Source organism: Capra hircus, chromosome 9 (genome assembly GCF_001704415.2).
Source record: "Capra hircus breed San Clemente chromosome 9, ASM170441v1, whole genome shotgun sequence".
In the NCBI taxonomy this organism is placed as follows: Eukaryota; Metazoa; Chordata; class Mammalia; order Artiodactyla; family Bovidae; genus Capra; species Capra hircus.
Genome location: NC_030816.1, coordinates 74,807,000 through 74,833,907, shown reverse-complemented (window position 1 = coordinate 74,833,907; position 26,908 = coordinate 74,807,000). Strand labels below are relative to the sequence as shown.

The window sequence follows — 26,908 nt, the reverse complement described above, 5'->3', positions numbered from 1 at the left end:
AAAGGAAAGACCCCCATACAACGCTATGTATTTGAATTTTCCCTTAGGGTATATAATGTCATCAGTAAACAAAAGACAGTAATTGTTCATTTCATTTTTAACCTAGGAAGTATAATGCTTCCTTGTTAAAAATACGCTAAACTCGCATGTATATTTTTCTACTGTTTCTTTTACCCTACTTACTTCTGTAGATTACTTGTTCAAAGCTATGTCACCATACCTCAACCAGCTTACTCACATTTGACTAGGATCAATTCTTTTCCTCTTTAGAAGGAGGGAGAATGTTAATAGTTTACCAGAATACTCTGGAGTCAATTAGCTTTGCCATGTTAGGTAAGCCTCTCCCTTTCTTGCAGCTCATCTTCCTCATGTGTAAAATGTATTCACCTCAAAAGGTTTTGTAATGGTAAAATCAGTCCAAATAGATCAGGTGCTTAGAATAGTACCCAGGGCATGGTGGCATGCCTGTAATAGCTAGTGTTACTATCACAACTATATTTTATTTTACAGTGAATAATTCAAAACAATTTTTAAATATAAGGTGAAGAATAAGTAATTTACTTAGCAGTTTCAGAGGCAGGGTAGTAATTTTGTACAATTTTTGTACTTATTTTCCAGGGCACACATTGGTGGCTAGTATTTTGGTGTGTTCAATTTTACAGGAATGTATTATGACATTATATTAGAACTAATACAGATTGCGACATGCTGAGTGAGGCCTGTTAAGAAAGGACAAGTAACACCTTCTGCCTGGGGGGAGGGCCTCATGCCAGCAGCAGGAGAACAAAGCTCAACAGATAAGTTGGACCAGGTTGTGTATTATAGGCTTTAATGATAGTTCTGAGTTTCAGAGCTGACCTAAATTGGATATCAGGAGGTGAGTGAGATGAGTGTTTATTTGCAATGCAATTTAGCAAACATTTATTCAGTTACCTATTATGCATTATCACTGTGCTAAGGGATACAAGCTGGGCCCTAGAGTCATAAACATATCTGTGTGTACGTATTGTCTGCAGAGAAAGTCTGGAGTCTCATGGGTATCTTGGTGCACAACAGACGTTTCTAAAATATAAGAAAATGAGAAATGAGAAGATGAGAAAATGAGAAAATGAGAAGAAAAGTAAGCCAGCAATTAAAGTACTGTGTGCTGTGCTTAGTCGCTCAGTCACGTCCGACTCTGTGACCCCATGGACTGTAGTCCACCAGGTTCCTCTGGCCATGAGGATTCTCCAGGCAAAAATGCTGAAGTGGGTTACCATGCCCTCCTCCAGGGGATCTTCTCAATCCAGGGATCAAGCCCAGGTCTCCCTGCATTGCAGGTGGATTCTTTACCAGCTGAGCCACCAAGGAAGCCCAAGAATACTGGGGTGGGTAGCCTATCCCTTCTCCAGGGGGTCTTCCCAACTCAGGAATTGAACCAGGGTTTCCTGCATTGCAGGCGGATTCTTTACCAGCTGAGCTACTAGGGAAGCCCCAAATCCTGTGTGGTAATGGCTATTTGAGATGCATGGAAGGTGTGTATTAAGTACTTTGCGCACAGAGACAAGAGAGCAGCCAATTCTGCCTTCACTGGGGAGATGGGGCTGGCAGTGTGTTGTAGGTACTACACACACAGAGCAAACGTCTCTCTAAGACGGACGGGCTCAACTGGACTTTACCTGTCTATGTTTGCTCATGAATGTGCCATAAGATTTATGTATTCATTATTAATACCCTGCACTTATTCCAGAACACAACCATAAGTTCAATGCCAATAAACATCCATTTTGATAGGGTTTAAATAATATCTCAGGAAAAAAAATGTCCTTTGAGGCCAAAGAAATGAAAAGAGCAGGACCAAGAGGCCAGCCTTCCCATCACCCAGCCTTGCCTACCAGAGGAGAAACCTGCTTTACCCCACAAGATGGCGAGCCCGTTGCCTTTCCTCAGGCTTCTGTCACACTGGGTGTTGTATGGCTGGAGCCGGAAGTAGCCACTAAAGGCCCACACATGGCAGCCTGGGACATAAGAACTTCTACTTCTACATGCCAAGGGCTAGAGCTGGCACCCCACCCCTCCTTATGCTCAACCTGAGAAGAGTTCAGAGGGGAAACGAGATGCCTGCGAGGAGTGCAGTGTTTGTAAAGGGGACCCTGCGACCAGTGTTCTAAATGACAAGGCTGAGGGGGGCTTCCCTTGTGGCTCAGCTGGTAAAGTACATGTCTGCAGTGTGGGAGACCTGGGTTCGATCCCTGGGTTGGGAAGATCCCCTGGAGAAGGGAAAGGCTACCTACTCCAGTATTCTGGTCTGGAGAATTCCATGGATTGTATAGTCCATGGGGTCACAAAGAGTCGGACGCAACTGAGCAACTTTCACTTTCACTTTCTCTGCAACAAGCGAAGCTATGTGCCTCAACTAGAGAAAGCTCATGTTCTGCAACAAAGACCCAGTGCAGCTGAAAAGATAAAAAACAAACCAAAAATTTTTTTTAATTAAAAAATAAAATAACAAGGCTTAGTCTGAAAAAATGGAGTGTTTTTAACTATGAAAATGACTAAGAAATTACTGAATTCATCCTAGATATAATGTAGGGTGACTGGTCCTCAAAGAGGAAAAACGGGCTCAACAAGGCATAGTCAGTTGCAGGTTCTAGAAAAAAATGAAACTTCTTATGTGTCTACTGTAATACATTGAAGCCTCATGGTAAAGCCAGTTACACTGAATTCCAATCCACCCTCGAGTTAAGAAAGCCGGCAAAGTTACTAATGCCTAATGGATATTAAACCTGCACTAAATTTGTACTTTTACTGAGCATGTATGAAAACTAAACTCTGCTCAGTGAGATCATGTGGAAAATGTGATCATTATAGCAAGATGTCATTTACTTCATTCAAGATCCTGAGAATTTCACAGTCTTATGTTCCAGATAGTAGAAAAATACATCCTCAAAGTTTAGTTTGCCAATAATTATTTGGGTCAGAGCCTGTTTGTTTACCAGACTTACTATGCGTCATCACTGTTCTGCATGCTTACAAACACATCCAAATTTCATAATTAAATAGATATTAGACTTATTCCCATTTTGCAGATGAGGAAACTGAGGCACAGAGAAGTTACTAAATAGTAGATCTCATATTTGAACCCTAGCACTCTGGCTTCTAAGGCCCTACTCTTAGCCTCTATCTTATTTAATCCTGATACCAAGTTTTTAACATTATTTGGGTTGAAAAAATAGAAGCTTAATGTGATGGTTAAGTTAAGGTGCCAACTTGACAGGGACACAAGGAACCCAGATAGTTGCTTAAGCATTATTCTGGGTGTGTTGAAAGGATGTTTTTGGATGAGATTAACATGTGAATTGGCAGACTGAGTAAAGCCGATTACCTTCCCAATGTGGGTGGCCTGGTCTAATCTGTTGCAGCCCTGAGTAGAAAAAACACAGGTGGAGTAAGGGATAATTTTCTCCTTCTGCCTGACTGTCTTTGAGGACATCAGTCTTCTCCTGCCCTTGGACTCAGACTTGGACTGGAGCATACACCATCAGTTCCCCTGATTCCCAGGCCTTTGGACTCAAACCAGAACAGCAGCATTAGCTCTGCTGGGCCTCCTGCTTGCTGAGTGCAGGTCTTGGGATTTCTCAGCCTTCATAATCACTTAAGCCAGTTATAGTAAGTTGGCTCAAGTAATTATGAGCCAATTATGAATAGTAAATAAATTGTCTACTATAATAAATAATGTGCTAAAATGTGTTTAGTCTCTCAGTCGTGTCCAACTCTTTGTGACCTCATGGACTGTACTCTGCCAGACTCCTCTGTCTATGGGGATTCTCTAGGCAAGAATACTGGAGTAGGTTCCCATGCCCTCCTCCAGGGGATCTTCCCAACCCAGGGATCAAACCTAGGTTTCCTGCATTGGAGATGGATGCTTTACCAGCTGAGCCACCAGGGAAACCCAAGAACACTGGAGTGGGTAGCCCATCCCTTCTCCAAGGGAACTTCCTGACCCAGGAATTGAACCAGGGTCTCCTGCATTGCAGATGGATTCTTTACCAGCTGAGCTACCAGGAAAGCTCATAATAAATAATATGATCTATTATATATATTAATATAATAAATCTCTTTCTCTCTGTGTTTCTATTTCTCTCTGTCTTTGTCTCTCTCTCTCTCTCTCTGTCTCTCTCCATTGATTCTGTTTCTCTGGAGAATCCAGACTCATGCACTTAGAGACTGCAAGCAAACACCCAAGGTCTTGCACTTGGAAAAACCAGAGATGAGACATGAACTGAGATGTGATCCCAGCTGGCATCCGTAACACCTACCCAATATGTGTGCTCAGAGCAACACAGACATGAGGCCTGACTGCACTTCCATTATTTCTCCCGTAGTTAAAATCAAACTTTTTAACACCTAAAACAAACCAGGCAATTGAATCTTAGTTATCTCATTTTAAGAAACCAAACCAAGCATGCCTGATTCTCCCCACTTTTGTACCTGAATTTCTTCAGGTCTGTGACCCATCGAGGTCCCATCCTCTTCAGGTAGTTTATTTCCTCTTCCTCCTCAATGATCTCCCGAATCTTACGCTTCACGTCTGGGTCCTTCACAACCACAAATGTCCAGGGCTCTGTGTGGGCCCCACTTGGGGCTGTTCCTATCACACATTCAATTAACATCAGAAATTAAAACTGCAGGAAAATGTGAGACTGTTAGCTAAGAATTCCTATAACTCATATTTGCTCAAGATAATGTTAGATCACCTAGGACACAAAGTGCCCAGCAGTAGCCTCTGGGGTCCTGCTGACATCCTGTTCTGTTCTGCCTCACTGTCAGGGTCTTTGAACTAACTCACTGAGATCAAGGCCAGTAGTTCCTGGACTATGGGAGTTTATCACTGCTTCTCTAATTATGTGGAAGAAGACCTCCCTTGAAAATTGCACCGTGACCAGTAAGGAAACTCAGAGGGGAAGTTCTGTCACGCAAAATCCCCCCAGATCCATTATTTGTTTTGGTAAATATTTGTGTTGGTATTCTTGAAAAAAGTGTCAAGTCGTGAAGGTTATTGGAACTCGAAAAATTTTAATGGCAAAAAGCACTCTCCAGGGCTTCCCTGGTGGCTCAGTGGATAAGAATCCTCCTAGCATTACAGAGGACATGGGTTTGATCCCTGATCCAGGAAGATCCCACATATGAAGAAGCAATTATACCCATGTGCCACAAGTACCGAAGCCTGTGCTCGAGAGCCCAGGAACTGAAGCTGCCGAGCACATGTGCCGCAAGTACCGGAGCCCCTACGCCTGGAGCATGTGCGCCACAGGAGAAGCCAGCTCAACAAGAAGCCTGGGCGTCGCAAATAGAGGAAAGCACACACAGCGACGAAGACCCAGCACAGCCACTAAATAAATGAACAGATTTTTAAAAGGGCGCTCTCCGAAAGGCAACTGCACTATAAGTTGTTTAGTGCCTATATCACAGTTCTGAGGGTGGCACTGTGGGCTTGTGGTCCTATGTGGATACATGAGAACTTCTTGGCCCTGGGCGCTTGGACACATGGCAATGTGCTTTTCAGCTCTCACAGGCTTTGGGACAACTCAGACCACACTTGGATCAGTCCCGATATCCCTGACAAAGCTTCATAGTGCCTCATGGACTCAAGGAGCTTCACTTCTCCTTAACATTCCAGCTAAGGAGCAAGCCAGGTTCTGGTCTGGAAGCCACCACTCTCTCCTAGAAATCGCTCACTGTTTCTAGAAGCAGACCACGGTGTGGGATATTTCAGAAGTATTTTTTTTCCTTCCTAGTGAGTAATTCAATGGCATAAACTCTATAGAAGGGCTCTCAAGCCTGCCAGCCTTCATGAGTTCACCATCCACCAGTCCCCGTGGTAGAGAGGGCATACTGAATTGTAAAATCAAGTCAAATCAAACATAAAGCCCTCTAGGTTGATACAGAGCCCCCTGTTTGAGTTCCCTGAGCCATAGAGCAAATTCCCATTCGCTATGTATTTTACATATGGTAATGTAAGTTTCCATGTTACTCTCTGATGTGAACCCCCCCACCAAATGGAAGGTGTTAACTATTTGACCCCATGAGCTCCTGGAGCCTAATGTCTGATGAAGTTAACCCTTATGACACCACCCTGCGAGCTCACCATCAGCCAGTCAGAGACTTGTACCTGAGAGGATCGCATACCCTGCGGCTCCTCTCCCTCACCTGCTGTTTAAAAATGCTTTGAACTCAGGGGGCTTTTAGGGAACGAACCACCCCTCTCCTTGCATGGCACTTGAATAAACCTTTCTCTGCTCCAAACTCCTACATTTGGTGTGTTTGGCCTCTCTGTGCATTGGGCATAGCAACTTGCACGAACAAGACTTTGCAGGTGAACCTATCACTCCAGGCTTTATCTGCTGCGTTTGAACTTCAACATTGCTCTGCCACTGTCACTTGCAGCGGACATTCTCAAAGACCCACTGCGCATGGACAGACCTGCTGCTTTGATGACATTGTCAATGACCTCCACTGGGACTTGCTCGTTACTTATGAATCTAACAGACCGTCTCTTATTGAGAAGTTCATAAAAATCCTGGGATCTCTTAACCATTTCCTTCTCTGTGTATCGGTTGTGGGAGAACGGGATGTGTTCCACCTCTTCCTCTGACTCTTGCCATTCATCAGCCTCTGCAAGTAGGAACAAGACAGCAAATTAAATGATCTCTTGGTTTTGAAAGGGAATGCTCCTTTCCCGCCCCCACATGCCTCATTAGCATAAGAATTCTTTTGAGTTGACTGTTTTTAGGAAACGGCAGACACAGGAGAAACTCTGAAAACCAGAGTAGAAGTCACCCTTTGGCAAGTAGACGTTTACTTTTATAAAGGAATTCTCCATTTGGAAGTATCTTCCTCTCTGCACCAGGAAGAGAGGGATGATTCTAAATCACAATGAACTCTTGCCAATAGAGAAGGTGTGGCCATAAATCTCTGTAACAACTTTACCCTTATTTACTCTGCTTTTTCTGATAACCTCCCATAACTGACTCTGCCCAGCCCCCGACACCTTTCTTTTGTCTTTATCTGAAAATGATATTTAAGGGGGTGGCTGAGGCCATTTCCCTGGCAGCTCAGCTGGTAAAGAATCAGCCTGCAATGCAGGAGACCCATGTTTGATTACTGGCTCGGGAAGATTCCCTGGAGAAGGGAAGGGCAACACTCCCCAGTATTCTTGCCTGGAGAATTCCATGGACAGAGGAGCCTGGCAGGCTACAGTCCATAGGGTCACAAAGAGTTGGACACAACTGAGCGACTTTCACTTTCTTTCTAGAGCCATTTCAAGGGGGTTACTCAGTTTTCCTGGGTCTCTCTCATGTACACAAGAAATATACATATTGTTAAATTTCTGTTTGTTTTTCTCTTGTTAACCTGTATTTATTATGAAGAAGAGATGTCTCAGCCAAAAACCTAGAAGAATAGAGGGAAAATTCTTTTCCTCCTTTAGAGTCACAAAGCAACCACTAGGGAAAGGGAAATCAAGTTCTCAAAAATATCTATAAGGATATGAGCTCAAAAACATCATAAAAAAATGAAAAGGGTGTGAGAATCCTGAACTCTGATCTTGACTGTCCTTCAAACCCCAGACTGGTTACAAATCAAGAAAAAGAAAATTTTGCTTCTTCATAGATGAAAAATATAAATTTCTGTTAATGGTGAACTAGCTTATTGAAGCTGTCTCCCACCAGCTGAAAATCACTAAAGTGAAAGTGAAGTCACTCAGTTATGTCCGACTCTTTGCAGCCCCATGGACTATAGCCTACCAGGCTTCTCCACCCGTGGGATTTTCCAGGCAAGAATACTGGTGTGGGTTGCCATTTCCTTCTCCTGGAGATCTTCCTGACCCAGGGATTGAACCTGGGTCTCCCACATTGTAGGCAGACACTTTACAGTCTGAGCAACCAGGGAAGTCCAAAGTGTTAGTCGCTCAGCAGTGTCTGATACTTTTGTGACCTTATCAACTGTAGCCCACCAGGCTGTCTGTTCATGGAATTCTCCAGGCATGAATACTGGAGTGCGTAGCCATTTCCTTCTCTAGGGGATCTTCCTGGCCCAAGGATTGAACCTGGGTCTCCTGCGTTGAAGGCAGTTTTCTCTAACATCTGAGCCACTAGTAATCATCGAAAATCACTAAGATCTTGAAAAAAAAAAAAAAAGTATTACTTTAAAACCTATTGTAAAGTCATTAAATTGCTAACAGCATAGTAAGACATACTCAGGCCAAAACTTGAGGGAAATTAGGAACCTGCGAAGGTAAATAAGTGCAAAAGCTGCATTTGCCCGGTTAGTATCTGCCAGTCCCTACATGTTTATTTTTATATTTTCAAGGATCAAGAGAGACAGAAATCAAAGCCCAGACCCATATACAATGGGAAGTCTAACAAGCTGGGACCCCAAGACTACATCCTTAGAAAAAGCAAGAAATGTAAATAAGTCAGCCCTCAAGAGGTTACAGCATTTTTGTGAGTCATGCCTCAAAACTGAACTTGAAACAATGTGGTCCTGCCTGAAAATAGCCCCATCACCTAACAGAAGCAAATGCCAACATACAGATAATTTTAAGTACAATAGTCAGCAACCCACCAAAGACAACCAGACATACATAAAACCAAAACACCTTGAACAAAATATAGCAGAGCAGATTTTAAAAAATAGAATCAGACACCTGAAGTCTCCAAATATGGAATCGTCAGACTCAAAAGATAGAAAACCTTTGATGGCTAGGTTTAGAGGGAAAAAAAGACAAGCATTTATAAATCTGTAGGATACAGGAAAAAATGAAAAGTTACATGGAAAATAGTTTAAAATAGAAATTTTTAGAACTGAAAAATTAAATAACAGAACTGAGAACTTGGTGGATGAGTTTAACAGCAGGTTAGACATACCTAAAGAAAGAGTTAATGAACTGAAGATAACTCAGAAAAAAATACCATGAATAGAGCAAGGAAAGACCAAAAGATGGAAAACATAAAAGATCGAGAAAAATAAAGCAAAATGAGAATGTCTATTATATGTCTGATGACAGCAAGAGACGGGAAAGAGAGTGTGGCAGAGGCCGTATTTGAAGGAGACTATTTGTTAAAAGGGCTTCCAGGGTGGCTCAGCAGAAGAAAAGCCACTGCAATGCAGGAGACACAAGAGACTCAGGTTCAGTCCTTGGGTGTGGAAGATCCTCTGCAGGAGGGCATGGCAACCCACACCAGTGTTCTTCCGTGGAGAATCCCACAGACAGATGCATGCATCTGATTAAAAAAAAAAAAAAAACTGATGAAAAATGCCAAATCTACAGATTCGAGAGCCCCAGTCAATCCCAGGTAGTAAAAGAGAAGGAAATGGCAACCCACTCTAGTGTTCTTGCCTGGAGAATTCCAGGGACAGAGGAGCCTGGTGGGCTGCCGTCTATAGGGTCTCTCAGAGTCAGACACAACTGAAGCGACTTAGCAGTGGCAGCAATGGTGAAAGAGAAAAGAAGCCCACATCTTTTATAATCAAATATAAAATCTTAAAATCAGCCAGAGGGGAAAAAAAGATTCCTTTAGGAAGAGGCCCAGATGGCTTCATAAGGGAGTTGGTTCTATCAAACACTCAAAGAACATGCATGCATGCATGCATACTGAGTCACTTCAGTCGTGTCCAAATCTCCAGGTGCCTCTGTCCATGGGATTCTCAAGGCAAGACTACTGGAGTGGGTTGCCATGCTTTCCTCCAAGGGATCTTTCCAACCCAGGGATCGAACCCTTGTCTCTTTTGTCTCCTGCATTGGCAGGCAGGTTTTCTTTCACCACTGGCACCAGCTGGGAAGCCTGAGTAATATTGGAGTGGGTTGCCATGCCCTCCTCCAGGGGATCTTCCCGACCTAGGGATCGAACCTTCATTTCTTAGTTTCCTGTACTGGCAAGCAGGTTCTTTATCACAAAGAACAATTATTGCTAAATTTTCTCAAACTCTTACCAAGAATAGAAATAGAGGAAACATCATCCCCAACTCATTTTATGACACCCACAACCTTGTTACCAAGTGTTCTTGGTAGGATATTACAAGGATATTACAAGAAAGAAAGGCTACAGATTCAACTTCCTCATAAATATAGATGCAAAGAGTCCTGACCAAAATATTAGTAAACAGAATTCAACAATATAAAAAGAACAATGCACTTTGATCAAGTTGGGATTATCCCAGGAATGCAAGTTAACAACGTTAGCAAAACCATGTTTGTTACATTCACAAACTGGTAGTCATTGGAATAGGGAAAAACTGTTTGATAAAATTAGGCATTCGTCTCTTAGTAAATTGGAAGTATAAAGGAACTTTCTTATCCTGATAAAGTCTAGCTATGGGGAAAAAACGAAAACACCCAGAACCAACTGCATAGTTAATGGTGAAACATATAAACTCTTCCATCAGATATTGAAAATGAATTAATATTGCCTATTCTCACCAGAGTTTTAATTATGAAAGACTAAGTTTTGAAGCTTTTAGGAAAGAATGTAGGAAACTGTCTTCATGACTTTGTAGAGAAGAAGAATTTCTTAAACAAGAGACAAAAATATTAACCATTAGGAAAACATCCGTTCTGCTTACCTACACTAAATTTTATCTTTACACCTGCCTGCTTCTGCCATGTTTTTTGGTTTCCTCTGCTTCCGTCCTGTTCAGAGAGCTGTGAAAATCCATTATGTATAGTTCAAGATCGTACAGAAGATGAAGATGCAATGGAGGATTCAATAGGTGGAGCTGAAAATGGTAAAATGAAGAAAATGAACTCACAGATTCGGTAGAAGATAAACAGGAAAGATACATCTGGTGAACTAGAAGCCTCACCACGAGCAGACCCAATCACCTCATTTTAGAAGGTTTTCCAATCAATAACACTGCGAAGTTCCTGGTAGGCTTTTCAAACAAAAGAGTTCAGAAGACCTTATTGCTGAATTCCCAGATGCTTCATTCCAACATTCTTGAAATTGTTGGTTATATATCCAAAATATCACAGTTCTAGCTCTGAACATGTGTGTTTCTTCATTCCTTTCACCATAACTAGACAGTATTTTTGGTCTGAATTACAAAGATTCAAATGTGAACTACAAAGATTCCAACTGAAAGAAATTCTAAGATATTGTCTTAAAAAATTAAAGATTATGAAAAATAGGAATGCTTTGAATGTAGAGTGTGCGTGTGTGTGTATATATATATATATATATATATATATATATATATAAAATTAGGCATTCATCTCTTAGTAAATTGAGAGTGGAAAGGAACTTTCTTAACCTGATAAAGTCTAACTATGGGGAAAAAACAAAATCAAAACACCCCAGAACCAACTACATAGTTAATGGTGAAACATTTCAACTCTTTCATCAGATATTGAAACTGAATGAATATTGCCTGTTCTCATCAGAGTTTTAATTATGAAAGACTAATTTTTGAAGATTTTAAAAACGAATGTAGGAGACTATATTAATGACTTTGTGGAGAAGAAGAATTTCTTAAATAAGACACAAAAATATTCAGTTCAGTTCAATTGCTCAGTTGTGTCCAACTTTTTGAGACCCCATGAACTGCAGCACGCCAGGCCTCCCTGTCCATCACCAACTGTGGAGTCTACCCAAACCCATATCCACTGAGTCGGTGATGCCATCCAACCACCTCATCCTCTATCATCCCCTTCTCCTCCTGCCTTCAATCTTTCCCAGCATCAGGGTCTTTTCCAATGAGTCAGTTCTTCGCATGAGGTGGCCAAAGTATTGGAGTTTCAGATTCAACATCAGTCCTTCCAATGAACACACAGGACTGATCTCCTTTAGGATGGACTGGTTGGATCTCCTTGCAGTCCAAGGGACTCTCAAGAGTCTTCTCCAACAACACAGCTCAAAAGCATCAGTTCTTCTGTGCTCAGCTTTCTTTATAGTCCAATTCTCACATCCATACATGACCACTGGAAAAACCATAGCTTTGACTAGACGGACCTTGGTTGGTAAAGTAATGTCTCTGCTTTTGAATATGCTGCCTCAGTTGGTCATAGCTTTCCTTCCAAGGAGTAAGTGTCTTTTAATTTCATGGCTGCAATCACCATCTGCAGTGATTTTCGAGCCCCTCAAAATAAAGTCAGCCACTGTTTCCACTGTTTGCCCATCTATTTCCCATGAAGTGATGGGACCAGATGCCATGATCTTAGTTTTCTGAATGTTGAGCTTTAAGCCAACTTTTTCACTCTCCACTTTCATTTTCATCAAGAGGCTCTTTAGTTCTCCTTCACTTTCTGCCATAAGGGTGGTGTCATCTGCATATCTGAGGTTCTTGGTATTTCTCCTGGAAATCTTGACTCCAGTTTGTATTTCCTCCAGCCCAGTGTTTCTCATGATGTACTCTGCATAGAAGTTAAATATAGCCTTGAGGTACTCCTTTTTCTATTTGGAACCAGTCTGTTGGTCCATGTTCAGTTCTAACTGTTGCTTTGTGACCTGCATATAGGTTTCTCAAGAGGCAGGTCAGGTGGTCTGGTATTCCCATCTCTTGCAGAATTTTCCACAGTTGATTGTGATCCACACAGTCAAAGGCTTTGGCATAGTCAATAAAGCAGAAATAGATGTTTTTCTGGAACTCTCTTGCTTTTTCCATGATCCAGCAGATGTTGGCGATTTGATCTCTGGTTCCTCTACCTTTTCAAAAACCAGCTTGAACATCTGGAAGTTCACGGTTCACCTACTGCTGAAGCCTGGCTTGGAAAATTTTGAGCATTACTTTACTAGCATGTGAGATGAGTGCAATTGTGTGGTAGTTTGACATTCTTTGGCATTGCCTTTCTTTGGGATTAGAATGAAAACTGACCTTTTCCAGTCCTGTGGCCACTGCTGAGTCTTCCAAATTTGCTGGCATATTGAGTGCAGCACTTTCACAGCATCATCTTTCAGGATTTGAACTAGCTCAACTGGAATTCCATCACCTCCACTAGCTTTGTTTGTAGTGATGCTTTCTAAGGCCCACTTGACTTCACATTCCAAGATGTCTGGCTCTAGGTGAGTGTGAGTGATCACACCATCATGATTGTCTGTAAGGAAAAAATCTGTTCCGCTTACCTACACTAAATTTATCTTTATACCTGCCTGCTTTAGAACATGGTAGAAGCAGGCAGGTATATATAAGAGCTTCCCTGGTGACTCAGAGGTTAAAGCATCTGCCTGCAATGCGAGAGACCTGGGTTCGATCCCTGGGTCGGGAAGATCCCCTGGAGAAGGAAATGTCAACCCACTCCACTATTCTTGCCTGGAGAATCCCATGGATGTAGGAGCCTGGTGGGCTACAGTCCACAGGGTCACAAAGAGTCAGATATGACTGAGCGACTTCACTCACATATTTATATTATATGTTCTACCATATTATTTATATATATATATATATATTCTACATGCATACATATGCTTAACTTGAGTTAGTTTTGGACTTCTGGTTATTGTTGGGCTTCACCAACTACTAGAATCTTGGAGGCAGAAGATGCCAAAAAGAGACCAGTACAGAAGTGGACTTCAGTACATCAAATCAGAATAAATTGATGTGAGTTGGACTTCTGAGGGAAATTTAAATCAGATAAACAAGGCTTCACCAAGAAGGCTGCCAAAGAAATAGACACTGAAAATATCAGTGGAATCTAATGAGTAGATAGTTCTTTTATACAAAGGCTGAAGTCTTTCCTAAACCTGATCTGATATTTTTCAGCCTGATGGGGATTGGTGCAGAGAAGCCACATAACCAGTAGAAGGCAACTCCTACTAGATAACAGCAGGTAATCAGAATCCACTATGATCAAATTCCCAAAAATGCTCAGCACTTCCTTTCCTTAAGGTAACAGATTCAGATTGTTTTAAACCATAAAATTTATCTGTATGTATGTGCATGGGTTACCTGAATTATTACTGTACTACCTGAACTGTATCCTTAGAAAACTGAATATAATGCTATCATATATCTTTCTCATTCACAACCCAAAGCCCAATGAATATTTGCCTGATAAGACATATTATATCCCATGCCTTCAGCTGTGTGACAGAAAACAGTTAGCTGTGACTTTCTTCCTCGAGTAGATACAAATCCATTTCGATGCCATGGATTAACTGATGTTGGAGTTATGATTATATTGTGGTTGTTGTGACATTTACTAAAGGGTTCTCATTTCCAGTAATTGTTATTTACATAATTTAAACCTTACATAATTTAAATAATTTAAATTTCACTCTAAAGTGAAAAAAGATGATAAAATTTAGAATGTTTTCTTCTACATATTAATGAGCTAATCTGTAATTTCCCTGGTGGCTCAGTGGTAAAGAATCCCCCTGCAATGTAGGAGACTTGGGTTCTCTCCCTGGGTTGGGAATATCCCCTGGAGAAAGAAATGGCAACCCACTCCAGTATTCTTGCCTGGGAAATCCCATGGACAGAGGAGCCTGGCAGGCTATGGTCCATGGTGTTCAAAGGGTGGACACCACTGAGCGACTAAACCACCACCACCAATCTGTGACTATAGGACATCATAGTTAAAAATCTAGGTGAAGGTTAGTACCAGGAGAGGTAGACCAGCAATCAAATGTCCGGAGAATATTTTCCAGTTGCCTAGAAACAGCCATGAGGCTGAGTTCAGACAAAGAGATGGTGACAAAAGTCAAAACCCCAGGGCCACCCAGGGCTTGAAGGTTTACATTCCAACAGTAAGACTAAAACGTAACTAATCCAGCCCTGGTACCTTAGAGCCTAGAATAATATCCTGTGAGTGAGCCAAGGAACCATAAGACCTGACCTCATATTACAGTTGTCCCAGTGTTACAGTGTTGCTCAACTTGTAGGTGCAAGTGTGACTATTCCCTGGAACAATATCTTCTTATTGTTGGTTAGTTGTTAAGTCTTGTCTGACTCTTTTGGGACCCCATAAACTGTAGCCCATCAGGCTCCTCTGTTCATGGGATTTCCCAGGCAAGACTACTGAAGTGGGTTGCCATTTCTTTCTCTAGGGGATTTTCCTGATCCAAGATTAGAACCACTGTCTCCTGCTTGGTAGGTGGATTCTTTACCACTGAGGAAAGCCTAACTATATCACCTGGGAAGCCCTAAATATATCTCCGGCCTCAAAAAAAATTATGAGTAATTTTCCAAAAGAATAACCAGTGTACATTAAAAAATAACAGTGTGTTCAAGAAAATAAAAAGTCATGTATAATAACCATAGAAACCGCAGGTATCAGAAATAGACCTACAAAGACTTGAGATATTGGAATTATCAGACAGATCATGAAGCAGTTTCATACTGAGACTAGTGTGTAGGATGTTTACAGGAAGTAGCTTTGGGAACAAAATTTGTGGAAAGGAAAGGCAAGAAACACGATTGGATAGAAGACATCATATTTCAGTGCAAGCCTTGTATGATGGCTTAGCCAATAATAGGGCTTCTTTGGAAGAAAAATATCCCATCAGAGTTGTCCCCAACTAGGCCCAAATGACTGGGCCTTTATACCCCTAAGCCAATCAGTTATTGCATATAAACCACCCTGGGAAAGGCAGAATCTTGGGCAAAGCAAAGGTAAATCCTGAAATATGCAGACAGTTGAAGGCTCTTTGTTTACAACACTCCCAGTAGAAGGGGCAACGAGTCTTTCCTTGAAGGGTGATCTAGGTGATACATTTCCATGCCCATCACACTCTAACTCAGCAATTCCATGCATACCTCAGAGAAAGTCATGCATGTGTATTCCAGAAACAAGTATTAAAATGTTCCTAGATGCATAGTTTATCATAGTTATGAACTGGAAATAGCCCAGATCTTCATCAACAGTAAAATAAATAAATTGTGATATACTCATGATGGCACCCCACTCCAGTACACTTGCCTGGAAAATCCCATGGATGAAGGAGCCTGGTGGGCTACAGTCCATGGGGTCGCTGAGAGTCAGACACAACTGAGCGACTTCACTCTCACTTTTCACTTTCATGCATTGGAGAAGGCAATGGCAACCCACTCCAGTGTTCTTGCCTGGAGAATCCCAGGGACGGGGGAGCCTGGTGGGCTGCTGTCTATGGGGTCGCACAGAGTCGGACACGACTGAAGCGACTTAGCAGCAGCAGCAGCATGAAACAGAACACTATACAGCAGCAAAAATGAATGAAGTGCAGTCACATGCCTAACCTGAATGAATTTTACAAATAAAATGTTAAGCTAAAGAACAAAGTCAAAAGAATAAAAGCAATAGAGCTCTACTGTTTAAGAATGCATGTTTAGGTGACACGTCTATAAAGCACAGAAGTAATTCCTATAGACTTAAAAATAGTAGTTATGTCTGTGGGATGAAGAGGTGTGACTGGGAATGCATGGATTTATGGAGTACTAGAAATTTATACTTCTTGATCTAAGTGATAATTATATGGATTTTTGCTTTCAAATTATTTGTTAAGCCATCCATCTATGTTTTATACACTTTCCCAGCCAGCATATGACATATCACAGGCTTCTCTGGTGGCTCAGGATAAAGAATCCACCTGCCGTGCAGCAGATGCAGGTTCGATCCCTGTGTCAGTGAGGTTGCAAAAAGTTCAACATGACTTAGTGACTAAACCAACTGCTACCTTACATTTCACAATTAAGGGATTTGTGTGTGTGTGTGTGTGTGTGTGTGTGTGTGTGTGTGTGTGTGTGTTGTTTTAATAAGAAAGCCATAGAAATGAATTGCGCAAAAAAACCCAAGGGTAGATCAACTGAACACAACTGTTAAGACACTTTATGGTCTCTTAAGTGAGACAGAAGGATGAGAGATGAACCGTCTGGGGAAGGTGGGGCAAAGTAGGAGATGGAATGAAGGGATACACTTAATTTGTCCTAAACATGCAGTAATCTTTCATGGAGCCAGAACTATAGTTTAGGTTTCTTAACTCCTAAATCAGTGTTCTTCCCTTCCTGCCCGCCGAGTACAGAGGTTTTGCTTTCTGAGGCAGGTTTCAGTTACCCAGGGTCAACTGTGTTCTGAATATATTAAGCGGAAAATTCAAGAAATAAGCAGTTTATACCAGTAATCATGTATGGATGTGAGAGTTGAACTATAAAGAAGGCTGAATGCCAAAGAATTTATGCTTTTGAACTGTGGTGTTGGAGAAGACTCTCGAGAGTCCCTTGGACTGCAAGGAGATCCACCCAGTCCATCCTAAAGGAAATCAGTCCTGAATATTCATTGGAAGGACTGATGCTGAAGCTGAAACTCCAATATTTTGGCCACCTGGTGCAAAGAACTGACTCATTGGAAAAGACCTTGATGCTGGGAAAGATTGAAGGCGGGAGGAGAAGGGGATGACAGAGAATGAGATGGTTGGATGGCATCACCAACTCGATGGACATGAGTTTGAGTAAGCTCAAGGAGTTGGTGTTGGCCAGGGAAGCCTGGCGTGCTGCAATCCATGGGGTCGCAAAGAGTCAGACACAAATGATCGACTGAACTGAACTGAAGTTTTAAATTATGCACCATCCTGAGCAAGATGATGAAATTTCATGCCTGTCCTGCTCCGTCCCCCTACCTACATGAATCATCCTTCTGTCCACATATCCACCTAATTAGACACTTAGTAGCCTTTTAGGGCTTACTTGGTGGCTCAAATGGTAAAGAATTGACCTGCAGTACTGGAGACCTGAGTTTGATCCCTAGGTTGGGAAGATGGAGGAAGGTGTGGAAATCCACTCCAGCATTCTTGCCTGGAGAATCCCCATGGACAGAGGAGCCTGATGGACCCCTGAAAGAGGAGCCTGGTGTGCCCCAGTCCATGGAGTTTCAAAGAGACGGACACCACTGAGCGACTAAGCACAGCACAGTTATCAGGTCAACTGATGAGGTATTGCTTGTTCTCAAGTAACCCTGATTTTACTTAATAATGACCTCAAAGCACATGAGTAATGATGCTGGCAATTCAGATATTCTCTTACTGTGTCTAATTTAAACTTTACCATAGGCATGTATGTATAGGAAAAGCTTAGGATATGTAGGGTTCAGCACTATCTGTGGTTTCAGAATATCCACTTGGGGTCTTCCCCTCAGGATTGAGGGGTTTCCCCCATGGTTTCCCCTCAGGATTAAGGGGGACTGCAGTCAATATCCAGGAGGTGAGATGTCACTAAGGGAGCCCTCAGATAAAGATGAGAATGATAATCGAAACAGAGGGAAGAGAGCAAGAAGATCCAGGGCCTGGCCCTAAGGGCCCTGAGGGGCATTCCAGGTGGAATTCAGGTAGAGGAGAGTCCTCTGCCCCTGGGAGCACCCACACATTTCACTCCTGGGTATGTGAGGATGGGGAGAAAAAGGCAAGAGGGAGAAAAAGGGATTTGAGGGAGACTGAGAACCCAACTACAGCACTAGTAGGGATCGTGGTAGCTCACTGTTAGTAATGAGAAACTTCTTACACTTTACTAGCCAGGGGCAGTGGGAGCCCACATGGTACACATTTAATGAGATGGCCCAGTTACGGAATCAAATGCACTAGATGTGATGGGGGAGGGACCACTAACACCTACCAGCTTTCTAGCATTCTACTGTGAACCAAACCCAGATGTCATCAGGTCAACTTTATCAAATGCATCAGCAAAGACTTCCGACACCGTGCTACTCCCCAACCATGTGTCACAAAGTCCAGCAACCTGTTTAGTTAGTCATTGGTAAATGAGAGAAGGCATGAAAGGCCTCCTTAACTTCAGGTCTGTCCACCATTTGCAGAAACTAAAGGCAGTAGAGGGGCATGACTCAGCAGTTTCTGCAGCCACTGAAGTCCAGGGTAGGTGCTCCTACTCTGCCATAATGAAGGGGCTGCTTCTCAAGCCTCATCAGCACAGCCTTGTCTCTGAGCAGGGCAGACACTCGGCCCCAGCCTCCACTGGGTTGGATTGTCCTGAAGGGCTTTCTGAGCAGAGCACAAAGGGGCTGCTGTTCCTGGAGCCTCTCCCAGGACAGAAAGTCTACACTTGACCTGGAGAAAGGGGTCAGCTGAGCCAGATGGAGAGAAGCTCTGAGGGACTGCAGTGCAGTGAACCGATACAAAAGGCACAGCTCTCTCCTTCCTCTTGAACTCCTAACCATCCCCCCCAGGGAATGTGGGCTCACCAAAGGAGAGGGAAGAGCCTCTGTTCTGTGGCTTTTCTGCCTCCAGCCCAGACCAGCCAAGCCACTCTGGTGGATTCATTTAAGTGTTAGAGCCCACATATTCCAAAATAAATGCACACCACTGTGGTCTGCTTTTAACAGAAGTTCTGTGCTATCACACATGGAGTTGGCTATCGACACCAAAACCAACTCGCCTTGTATTGTGGTTTGAATGCCAAGGAGCCAAATTGCTCCCTAATTAGGTTTAATGGCCAAGTAATTCTAGGTCATGTCTATCCTTTAATGTTTAACTTGGAGGCATTTTTCTGGCTGCATCTCTATGTGAACTGCTTTTGTGTTTTTGCAGTTCCACTTCCAAATCTTGGCAAATGGGCCAAATGTTTTCCGGCTATGAAATGACAAGGCCAATTTGTGCGGTATCATCCTTGTTCCCTCCCTGCAATTTTGGAGGAGCCTTCAGCAACCATGTTGATAAGGCTCTGGGTGACACAGCTCTTGCAGTTGACAATGGGAACAACTCTGGGGCTCAGCATTGGCCCAGAGAACTTCTCCTTCCCACTTCCTCAGCCATCGCTTTCCTTTCTGTGTGGGCCTCTCAGCCATTTGTTGCAGTGTAAATTGACTCACTAGCAACAACAAGGGTGGGTGGGGTTGGGGAGTCTGGGGGTGTTCAGCTGGAAAGATCTGGATTAGAGCAATGCTATCCCAGGTGAAGTGGACAGAACTCGTTTTCTGAGCCCCTCTGCCTCTTCTGGGGTCCCCAGTGTCCTGTGCTGACCTTTACTCTCCCCAGTAGTACCCACCCAGATTTGATCCCAAGGATGACATCTCCATCAAATCCTTTCCTGTCCCTAATCTTCTCTCATTTGAAATAAAATTTACCTCTCCTTTCTCCTAGGACCATAATGTCTTACAGGAGTCCTGGTGAACCAGCCTTTTAAAATTAGTCATGCAGAAGTATGCATGGGTGTCAAAAGATGATGAAATGCAAAGGTGAAGCTGAATTCCTTGCTTCTTACAGCAGAGGAAAGCTAGGCAGGTCTTGTGTGCTGCTGTTATATAGCATTTTTGTCAGTGGTGTGCTGGTAAACCAGCTCTCTGAGAATAGGGAGAAAAAGAGCACTGAATTATAGCACTAGCCAATTTCCAGTGCTATAATATAGAGTCAGCACTCCCATCATGGCCTGACTTCAAGCTGCTAGCAAGTGAACAAATGGCCCATAAATTTTCAGAACCTCTAAGATCTCCTCAGGCTAGTTCTTGCACACCACTTGGTTGGAAAACGTGGAGTTCAGGCATTGATTGGCTTCCAGGCATGTAAGAGGGTTAATATCATCTGTAGGAACAGTGTTACTTGGTTGAGACTGTTGTTGATTAGTTGGCATGCAGAGGAGCTGGAACTGGAATGAATCCATCTTTAATTGGTTGACTTGTTAAGCTTTTACTGAAATGAGCTGTCATTGATCCAATGAACAGGTTTGAAACAGCTGCATATGGGTACATAAAAATCTCTCTGTTCCTAAGTCTGAGGAACATTTTTATTCTCAGGTGTTGAGCACATTAGATAAAAATTTTGGCAAAGACTTTATTAGCAGTGACTGGGACAATGAAAATTCAGTTAGAATACTAGCTTTTGATGGCTAGCGAAGCCAAGTAAAGAAAATCCCCACTAATGTTAAAATGGACACATCTTAATGTGTTTCCTGTCTTTTTCTCCTATTTCCAGTTCCGTGAGCTTTCATGAATCTGGGTCTGACTAGAGGATTTTTGTGCAGTAGTTTCAGTTCATTTTGGGGAAACAATCTGAGGTTTCCTGTTTGAGATTAAATATGGGTCATTTATCTTCCTCAGACCTCTGCCACAGATAAAGAGGGAACAGAAAATCCTCATGAGGACACCATGTGTGACTGGTCCCCAGACAAAGTCTGTGTCTGACATCTAGTCAGCATGTCCCCTCTATGTCCCGCCTGCGCCTCTCCTCCCCTCGCCCCCCACCCCCCACCCCACACACACACAGGCTGATTCCCCGATCTGTGAAAGTGGAACAGGAATCTTCTGAGGCAGAGCTGGCAGAGGCTGGATTGGTGCTCATATTTCCCTCAGCTCACACTAGAATGGCCTACAATACTTATTGAACTGTTTTGTCTCTGTTAATTTTCAAAATGGCTTGCCCCTGTTCTCTCTTCGCTGTTAGCAAAGCCATCTCGTGTTTCCTTGGCTGCTGCTACTGCTGCTAAGTCACTTCAGTCATGTCTGACTCTGTGCGACCCCATGGACAGCAGCCCACCAGGCTCCCCCGTCCCTGGGATTCTCCAGGCAAGCAATGGTAGCCTTCTCCTCTCCAATTATACCTGCATCGGAGCCTCAGTACTGGCAGGGTATCCTCTCTTAGACTGTGTCCACCCACCCAGTGGTTAAGAGCAGGAACTTGGGTGCCAGAGGAGACGGAGTTTAAACATTAGCCCTGCTTATCACCTGTGTGCCCGTGTGACCTTAGTAAGTATCTCTTATGTAGACAAGAAAAATCCCAACAAGAGACTGTGAACTCTACACTTGGGGAAAATTTGCTCGTGGTTGCTGAGGCAGGTGCTACATGTTCACTTTATTCCTCCTTGTAAAGAATAGAGAATGAGAAGTGAATCAACAGGCAGAGAAGCAGAACGGGGCCGCACAGCTCTGGTATCTGGTCCCAACCATCAGGCGCAGGTCCCTGGTCCCAGGTCCCTGGTTCCCCACCAGCCACATTGATCCCTCTGTATCCCTTCAACCCTTGGGTCTTCAAAGCCAGTGGGCTTTTCTCAATGCACACACTACTTCTGATCTCTCAGGAAACGTTTAACTCTGTAGGCCATCTCCTGCCCGCTCTGTTCTGGATCATTCTTTGGAAAAGCCTGGAAAAGCCTTCTTTGTAGACCTGGAACTCTGGAACCAGCTCCCATTGGGTCCTGACTCCACCACTAGCTGCTTGGACAGATGATTTAGATGATCTGAGCTCAGCTTCCTTATCTGTAATCTAGGGATGATAATAGTGCCTGCTCCCTGTATTGTTATGAGTCACCCTATGTAAAAATGACCTTGGATATAGAAAATACCTGGAAGGGCTTGTTACTAACCTGGCCCTTCTTCCCTACACCTTTTCTTCCAAGTCCATTCCTCCCAGGCAGTTCCTCTCATCTGAATGTGCTCCCCACCAGATTCTCTCCTCAGCCTTCTCTTTAGCAATACCCTCTAGTGAATTCATTTTTTCCCCAACTTCCAAGCATCACCTTAAGCTAGTGACTCTCCAATCAGTGCCTGCGGCCTGGATCTCTCATCTAGAAACCTGCCTATCTTTCTGCTTCAATGTGCCACTGTTCATTCAAGCCCAACACGCCCTGCATTACACTCAACAGCTTCCCCTTTAAACTGGGTCCCCTCCCTTCACCTGCTTATGACAGTGTTGTTCTGATTCTTCCAGCCTCCAAATCATTGCCCTCTTCTTCCTCTCCCAGCAGCTAACTTATTGCCAGAGCCCATTGTTCTTCCTTGACTGTCCCTTGGATCCACCTCTTCTCTTGCATCACGCTATCACCACCACCCTGCCCATTGTTACCGGAGCAGATCCTTACCCAGCTTCAAAGTGGATCTCCCCTCATTCAGGAAAGTGCTTCTCAGCTGGCATAGTTGGCATCCAGGGAGGAGAGTGAGAGATAGCCCTGCTAGGAGGCTGCCTGGGCTTGGACCCTGTGTGGTATACTCAGTGTACATGGTAGCCAGTGCTACATGGCTTCCAGCATGGATTGCCAGCTTTGTACTCCACTCCCGAATCCTAAGGTTAGGACAACTCAAAACACAGACACACACTTATACACATATGCACACATATACTTCCAGGTGGCCTCTTTTGGAGGGAGGGTGGAGCTTTATTTATTTATTTTTTTTTGAGAGGGGGCTCCAAAATCACTGCAGATAATGACTGCAGCCATGAAATTAAAAGATGTCTGCTCCTTGGAAGAAAAGTTATGACCAATCTAGACAGTGTATTAAAAAGCAGAGACATTACTCTGCCAACAAAGGTCCATCTAGTCAAAGCTTTGGTTTTTACAGTAGTCATGTATTGATGTGAGAGTTGATTATAAAGAAAGCTGTACACCAAAGAATTGATTGTTTTGAACTGTGGTGTTGGAGAAGACTCTTGAGTGTCCCTTGGACAGCAAGGAGATCCAACCAGTCCATCCTAAAGGAAATCAGTCCTGAATATTCACTGGAAGGACTGATGTTGAAGCTGAAAATCCAATACTTTGGCCACCTGATGTGAAGAACTGACTCATTTGAAAAGACCCTGATGCTGGGAAAGATTGAAGGTGGGAGGAGAAGGGGACAACAGATGATGAGATGGTTGGATGGCATCACCGACTCAAGGGACATGAGTGTGAGTAAACTCCGGGAGTAGGTGATGAACAGGGAGGCCTGACGTGCTGCAGTCCATGGGGTCACAAAGAGTCGGACACGACTGAGCGACTGAACTGAACTGGTGCCATTACTACCCCAGCTGAGAGTCACTGAGCCTCTTCCAAGTCAGATCCAGCCCACAGAGCCTCCTCAGACCCACCCCAAACACAGATCACTCAGAGCTCCCAAAAACCTCTCCCTGCCTGCCTGCCTCCTTCATCATCTTGTCTTTCTTGGGTCAACCACGCCCCCGCCCATCCTCAACATCCAAGTTCATTTTCGCCCCTTCCCTGGTCAGCATAGTCCTTCTATCTTCTCAGCATCTTTCCTAGCAGTTCTGTATTCAGGCTCCTTCTGTTCCCCTTAACCTTCTCACCCTTACCATTCATATTCTAGTAATCCACCCGGCCTGGTTCAGCCCTTCTGTAATGCCTTGCCGAGATCCTGAGCCTTCTCCAAACACCTTATCATCAGTTCCTCCTGTCTCTTTTTCACTCTCTTTCAGTTGTCCGTTCATTGCCTTGTCTACTGAATCAGACGCTCAGCTTTGAGGACCACAGCCACTCTTGTCTGTAACCCACAGGGCTGCTATAATGAGTAGTAGTGAGCCCTTACACAGCTGCCCTTTTTTTTTTATTTCAAATTTTTGATCAAAACCTGACTGCTTAACTCATGGCCACACCAGCCTGTGATGTGCCCCCTGCAGAAAGATTTTAGCAGCCAGTCAGGACAGGAGCTGGGGAAAGCCAGCCCTTCAACAGTTTTTTTTTACTGATGATCCAGCTTTTTACTTGGTCACAGCAAATGACAAGCTGACACCCAAGAGAAATGATGTCTCCGTCACACGCTAATTTGTTTGCACAATAGAAGTTGATGATGAAACTGACCTGCCTGCACTTATTTCTCTCCATCAGCCCCACCAGCCACTTGCCCTCATCATAAAAATACAGAAGGTGGGAATCGAGCAGCAGAGCCAGTGTCTTTACCTGCTTCCTCCTGGTGGACATCGGTGCTGTCTTTCAAGTCTTTATCTACCCAGGGATGAGCCTCAGCCCTAGGCTCCCCCTTCTTTCTGTCACTGCTCCCATCAGCATTTTTAAAGATCCACACCATCAAAATGCAGACGATGGCTACCAAGACTGGAGTCAGAAGAAGCATGGTGGTGAGACTGATCCTGAAGGGTGTCCATACTTCCCAAGCGGGGGCTTAAACAAACAGGGACAGGTGTGGGGAACGCTGGGAGATGAGTGAAGAGAGGGAGGGGTTTGCTTCGGGAAGGGACAGTGAACCTGCTGACTCCACGAGGACTTTGCCAAGGAGCAAAGATCGCAGCTGTGTGCATCAGGGTGTGTTGCGGGTCTGGCAAGGCACGGGTGAGTGCACTTTTGTAAACTGTGTGCTCAATCCATGTATTCTTAGACAATCATTGCCAGGATTTGAGGATATACTTTAAAGCACTAGATCTTGCCAGCCATGGTGGAAGGTATTTCATCTTTCTCCTGTAGATTTTCTCTGAGAGCAATGTCTTCGACTGGCCTGATGCCAGGAGTCACTTAGTGTTGGCCCCTTCGAACCAACTTCCATGCCCGTTTTGAGCGGTTCCCAAATCTGGGATGTTTTCCTGCGGTTTTAGAGACTGGGCAAAGGATTGGCTATCTCAGGCTTCTCGTGCACATTTTGCCTTATATATATATCTATATTATTTGAATTCTTTTCAACCAGCATGTACTATTTTTTTACTGTTTCTACTTTTTTATTGTGATAAGATATAATAATATAAAATATACTGTTCTAGCTCTTTTTAAGGCTCCAGTTCAATGACATTAAGTACATTCACAGTGTTGTAAACCCACCACCACTCTTCCAAAAACTGCTTCATCACCCCAAACAGGAACCCTCTAACCGTGAAGCAGTAATTCCCCACTTTCTCTTCCCACAGGCCCTGGTAACCTCAAACCCACTTCCTACGTTATGATTCTGACTGTCCTAGGAACCTTCTGTAAGTGGACTCATACAGTATTTGTCTTTTTGTGAATGGCTTGTTTCACTTAGCCAAAAGTCTTCAAGATTCATCCCTGTTTTAATACGGATCAGAACGTCGTTCTTTTTCATGGTTCAGTTGCTCAGTCGTGTCCGACTCTTTGCAACCCCATGAATCGCTAGCAGGTACTATATATTTTTATGGGGGCTTCCGCAATGGCTCAGCAGGTAATAAATCTGCTTGCAATGCAGCAGATGCAGGTTTGATCCCTGGATCGGAAAGATCCTCTGGAGAAGGGAATGGTAATCCACGCCATCATCCTTGCCTGAAAAATCCCATGGACAGCGGAGCCTGGAGGGCTACAGTCTATGGGGTCGCAAAGAGTCAGATACAACAGAGCACTCGGCACAGCACATGTATTTTTATACTTAAAAAATAGACACTGAATAAATGTTATATTTACAAAAAGACCATTACAATACAGTGCAATAAGTGCTATAATAGACAAGTATGCCTGGTCTCTTATTCCATCTGAGACAGGACAAGACCCCCTGGAGGACATAGCTTCTACTGTCTCAACAAACTCAGTGTGACCTGGGACAGTGCAATTGAGGGAGCCTGCACCAGAATCTAATCTATACACTCTCCCTTCCTTGAGAAACTCTTGCTACAAAAGAAAAAAAAGTCAGCTGACCTAGACAGTGTGTAGTGTAGTGACTTTGCCTGAATTTCCATTCCACTGTGTGCTCATGTCTCATTTCATGACTGGTGATCAAGAGTGGATGGATTGGTCAGTCTGCAGACCACACTGTGAACATCTTTACTCTAGAGAACACATTTTCCCAAGACACACATATGAGTCTTTACTTCCAGTGCTGGTGCTGAATCTAATGATCCCCATCCTTGAATCCTTCTGCTTTAGTAACATTCTGCAAGTGTATTTGCAGGGTAAGTGAAATGAGGTGAAAGAGCACTTTCCAGGAAAGAGACTTCCCGGGATTGAGTGAGGCAACACCGTTCCTAATGATTCACACAAACAACCTGTCATCAAGCATTTCTATTAAGTACTTATTTAACAAGTGTTATATCATGTATTCACACTAAAGGCTTAAAATAGGACGTGCTTGGGACTTCCCTGGTGAAACACTGGTTACAGCTCTGCACTTCCACTACCAAGGACATGTTCAACCCCTGGTTGGGAAACTAAGATCCCACATGCCATGTGTCGTGGCCAAAATAGAAACAGACTCACAGATTTAGAGAATGAACTTGTGGGTGACAGGAGGAAGGATGGAGAGAAGGAGTGGGGGAAAGGATAGTTAGGAAGTTTGGAATGGACATGTATTCACTGAGTCCCTTTG

The 26,908-nt window shown here is 43.5% G+C and overlaps 1 protein-coding gene across 1 annotated transcript in view; it reads right to left on the bottom strand.

Annotated features, from left to right (window-relative positions):
* Positions 1-24,795, bottom strand: part of IYD (iodotyrosine deiodinase) — a 28,926-nt gene extending 4,131 nt beyond the window's left edge. Inside the window, exons 1-3 of the mRNA XM_005684915.3 lie at positions 24,553-24,795; positions 6,463-6,654; positions 4,471-4,630 (exon numbers count right to left, since the gene is read on the bottom strand). Of these exons, the coding sequence (XP_005684972.2) occupies positions 4,471-4,630; positions 6,463-6,654; positions 24,553-24,724 (524 nt within the window). The 5' untranslated portion in view covers positions 24,725-24,795. The remainder of the gene's footprint in view (positions 1-4,470; positions 4,631-6,462; positions 6,655-24,552) is intronic.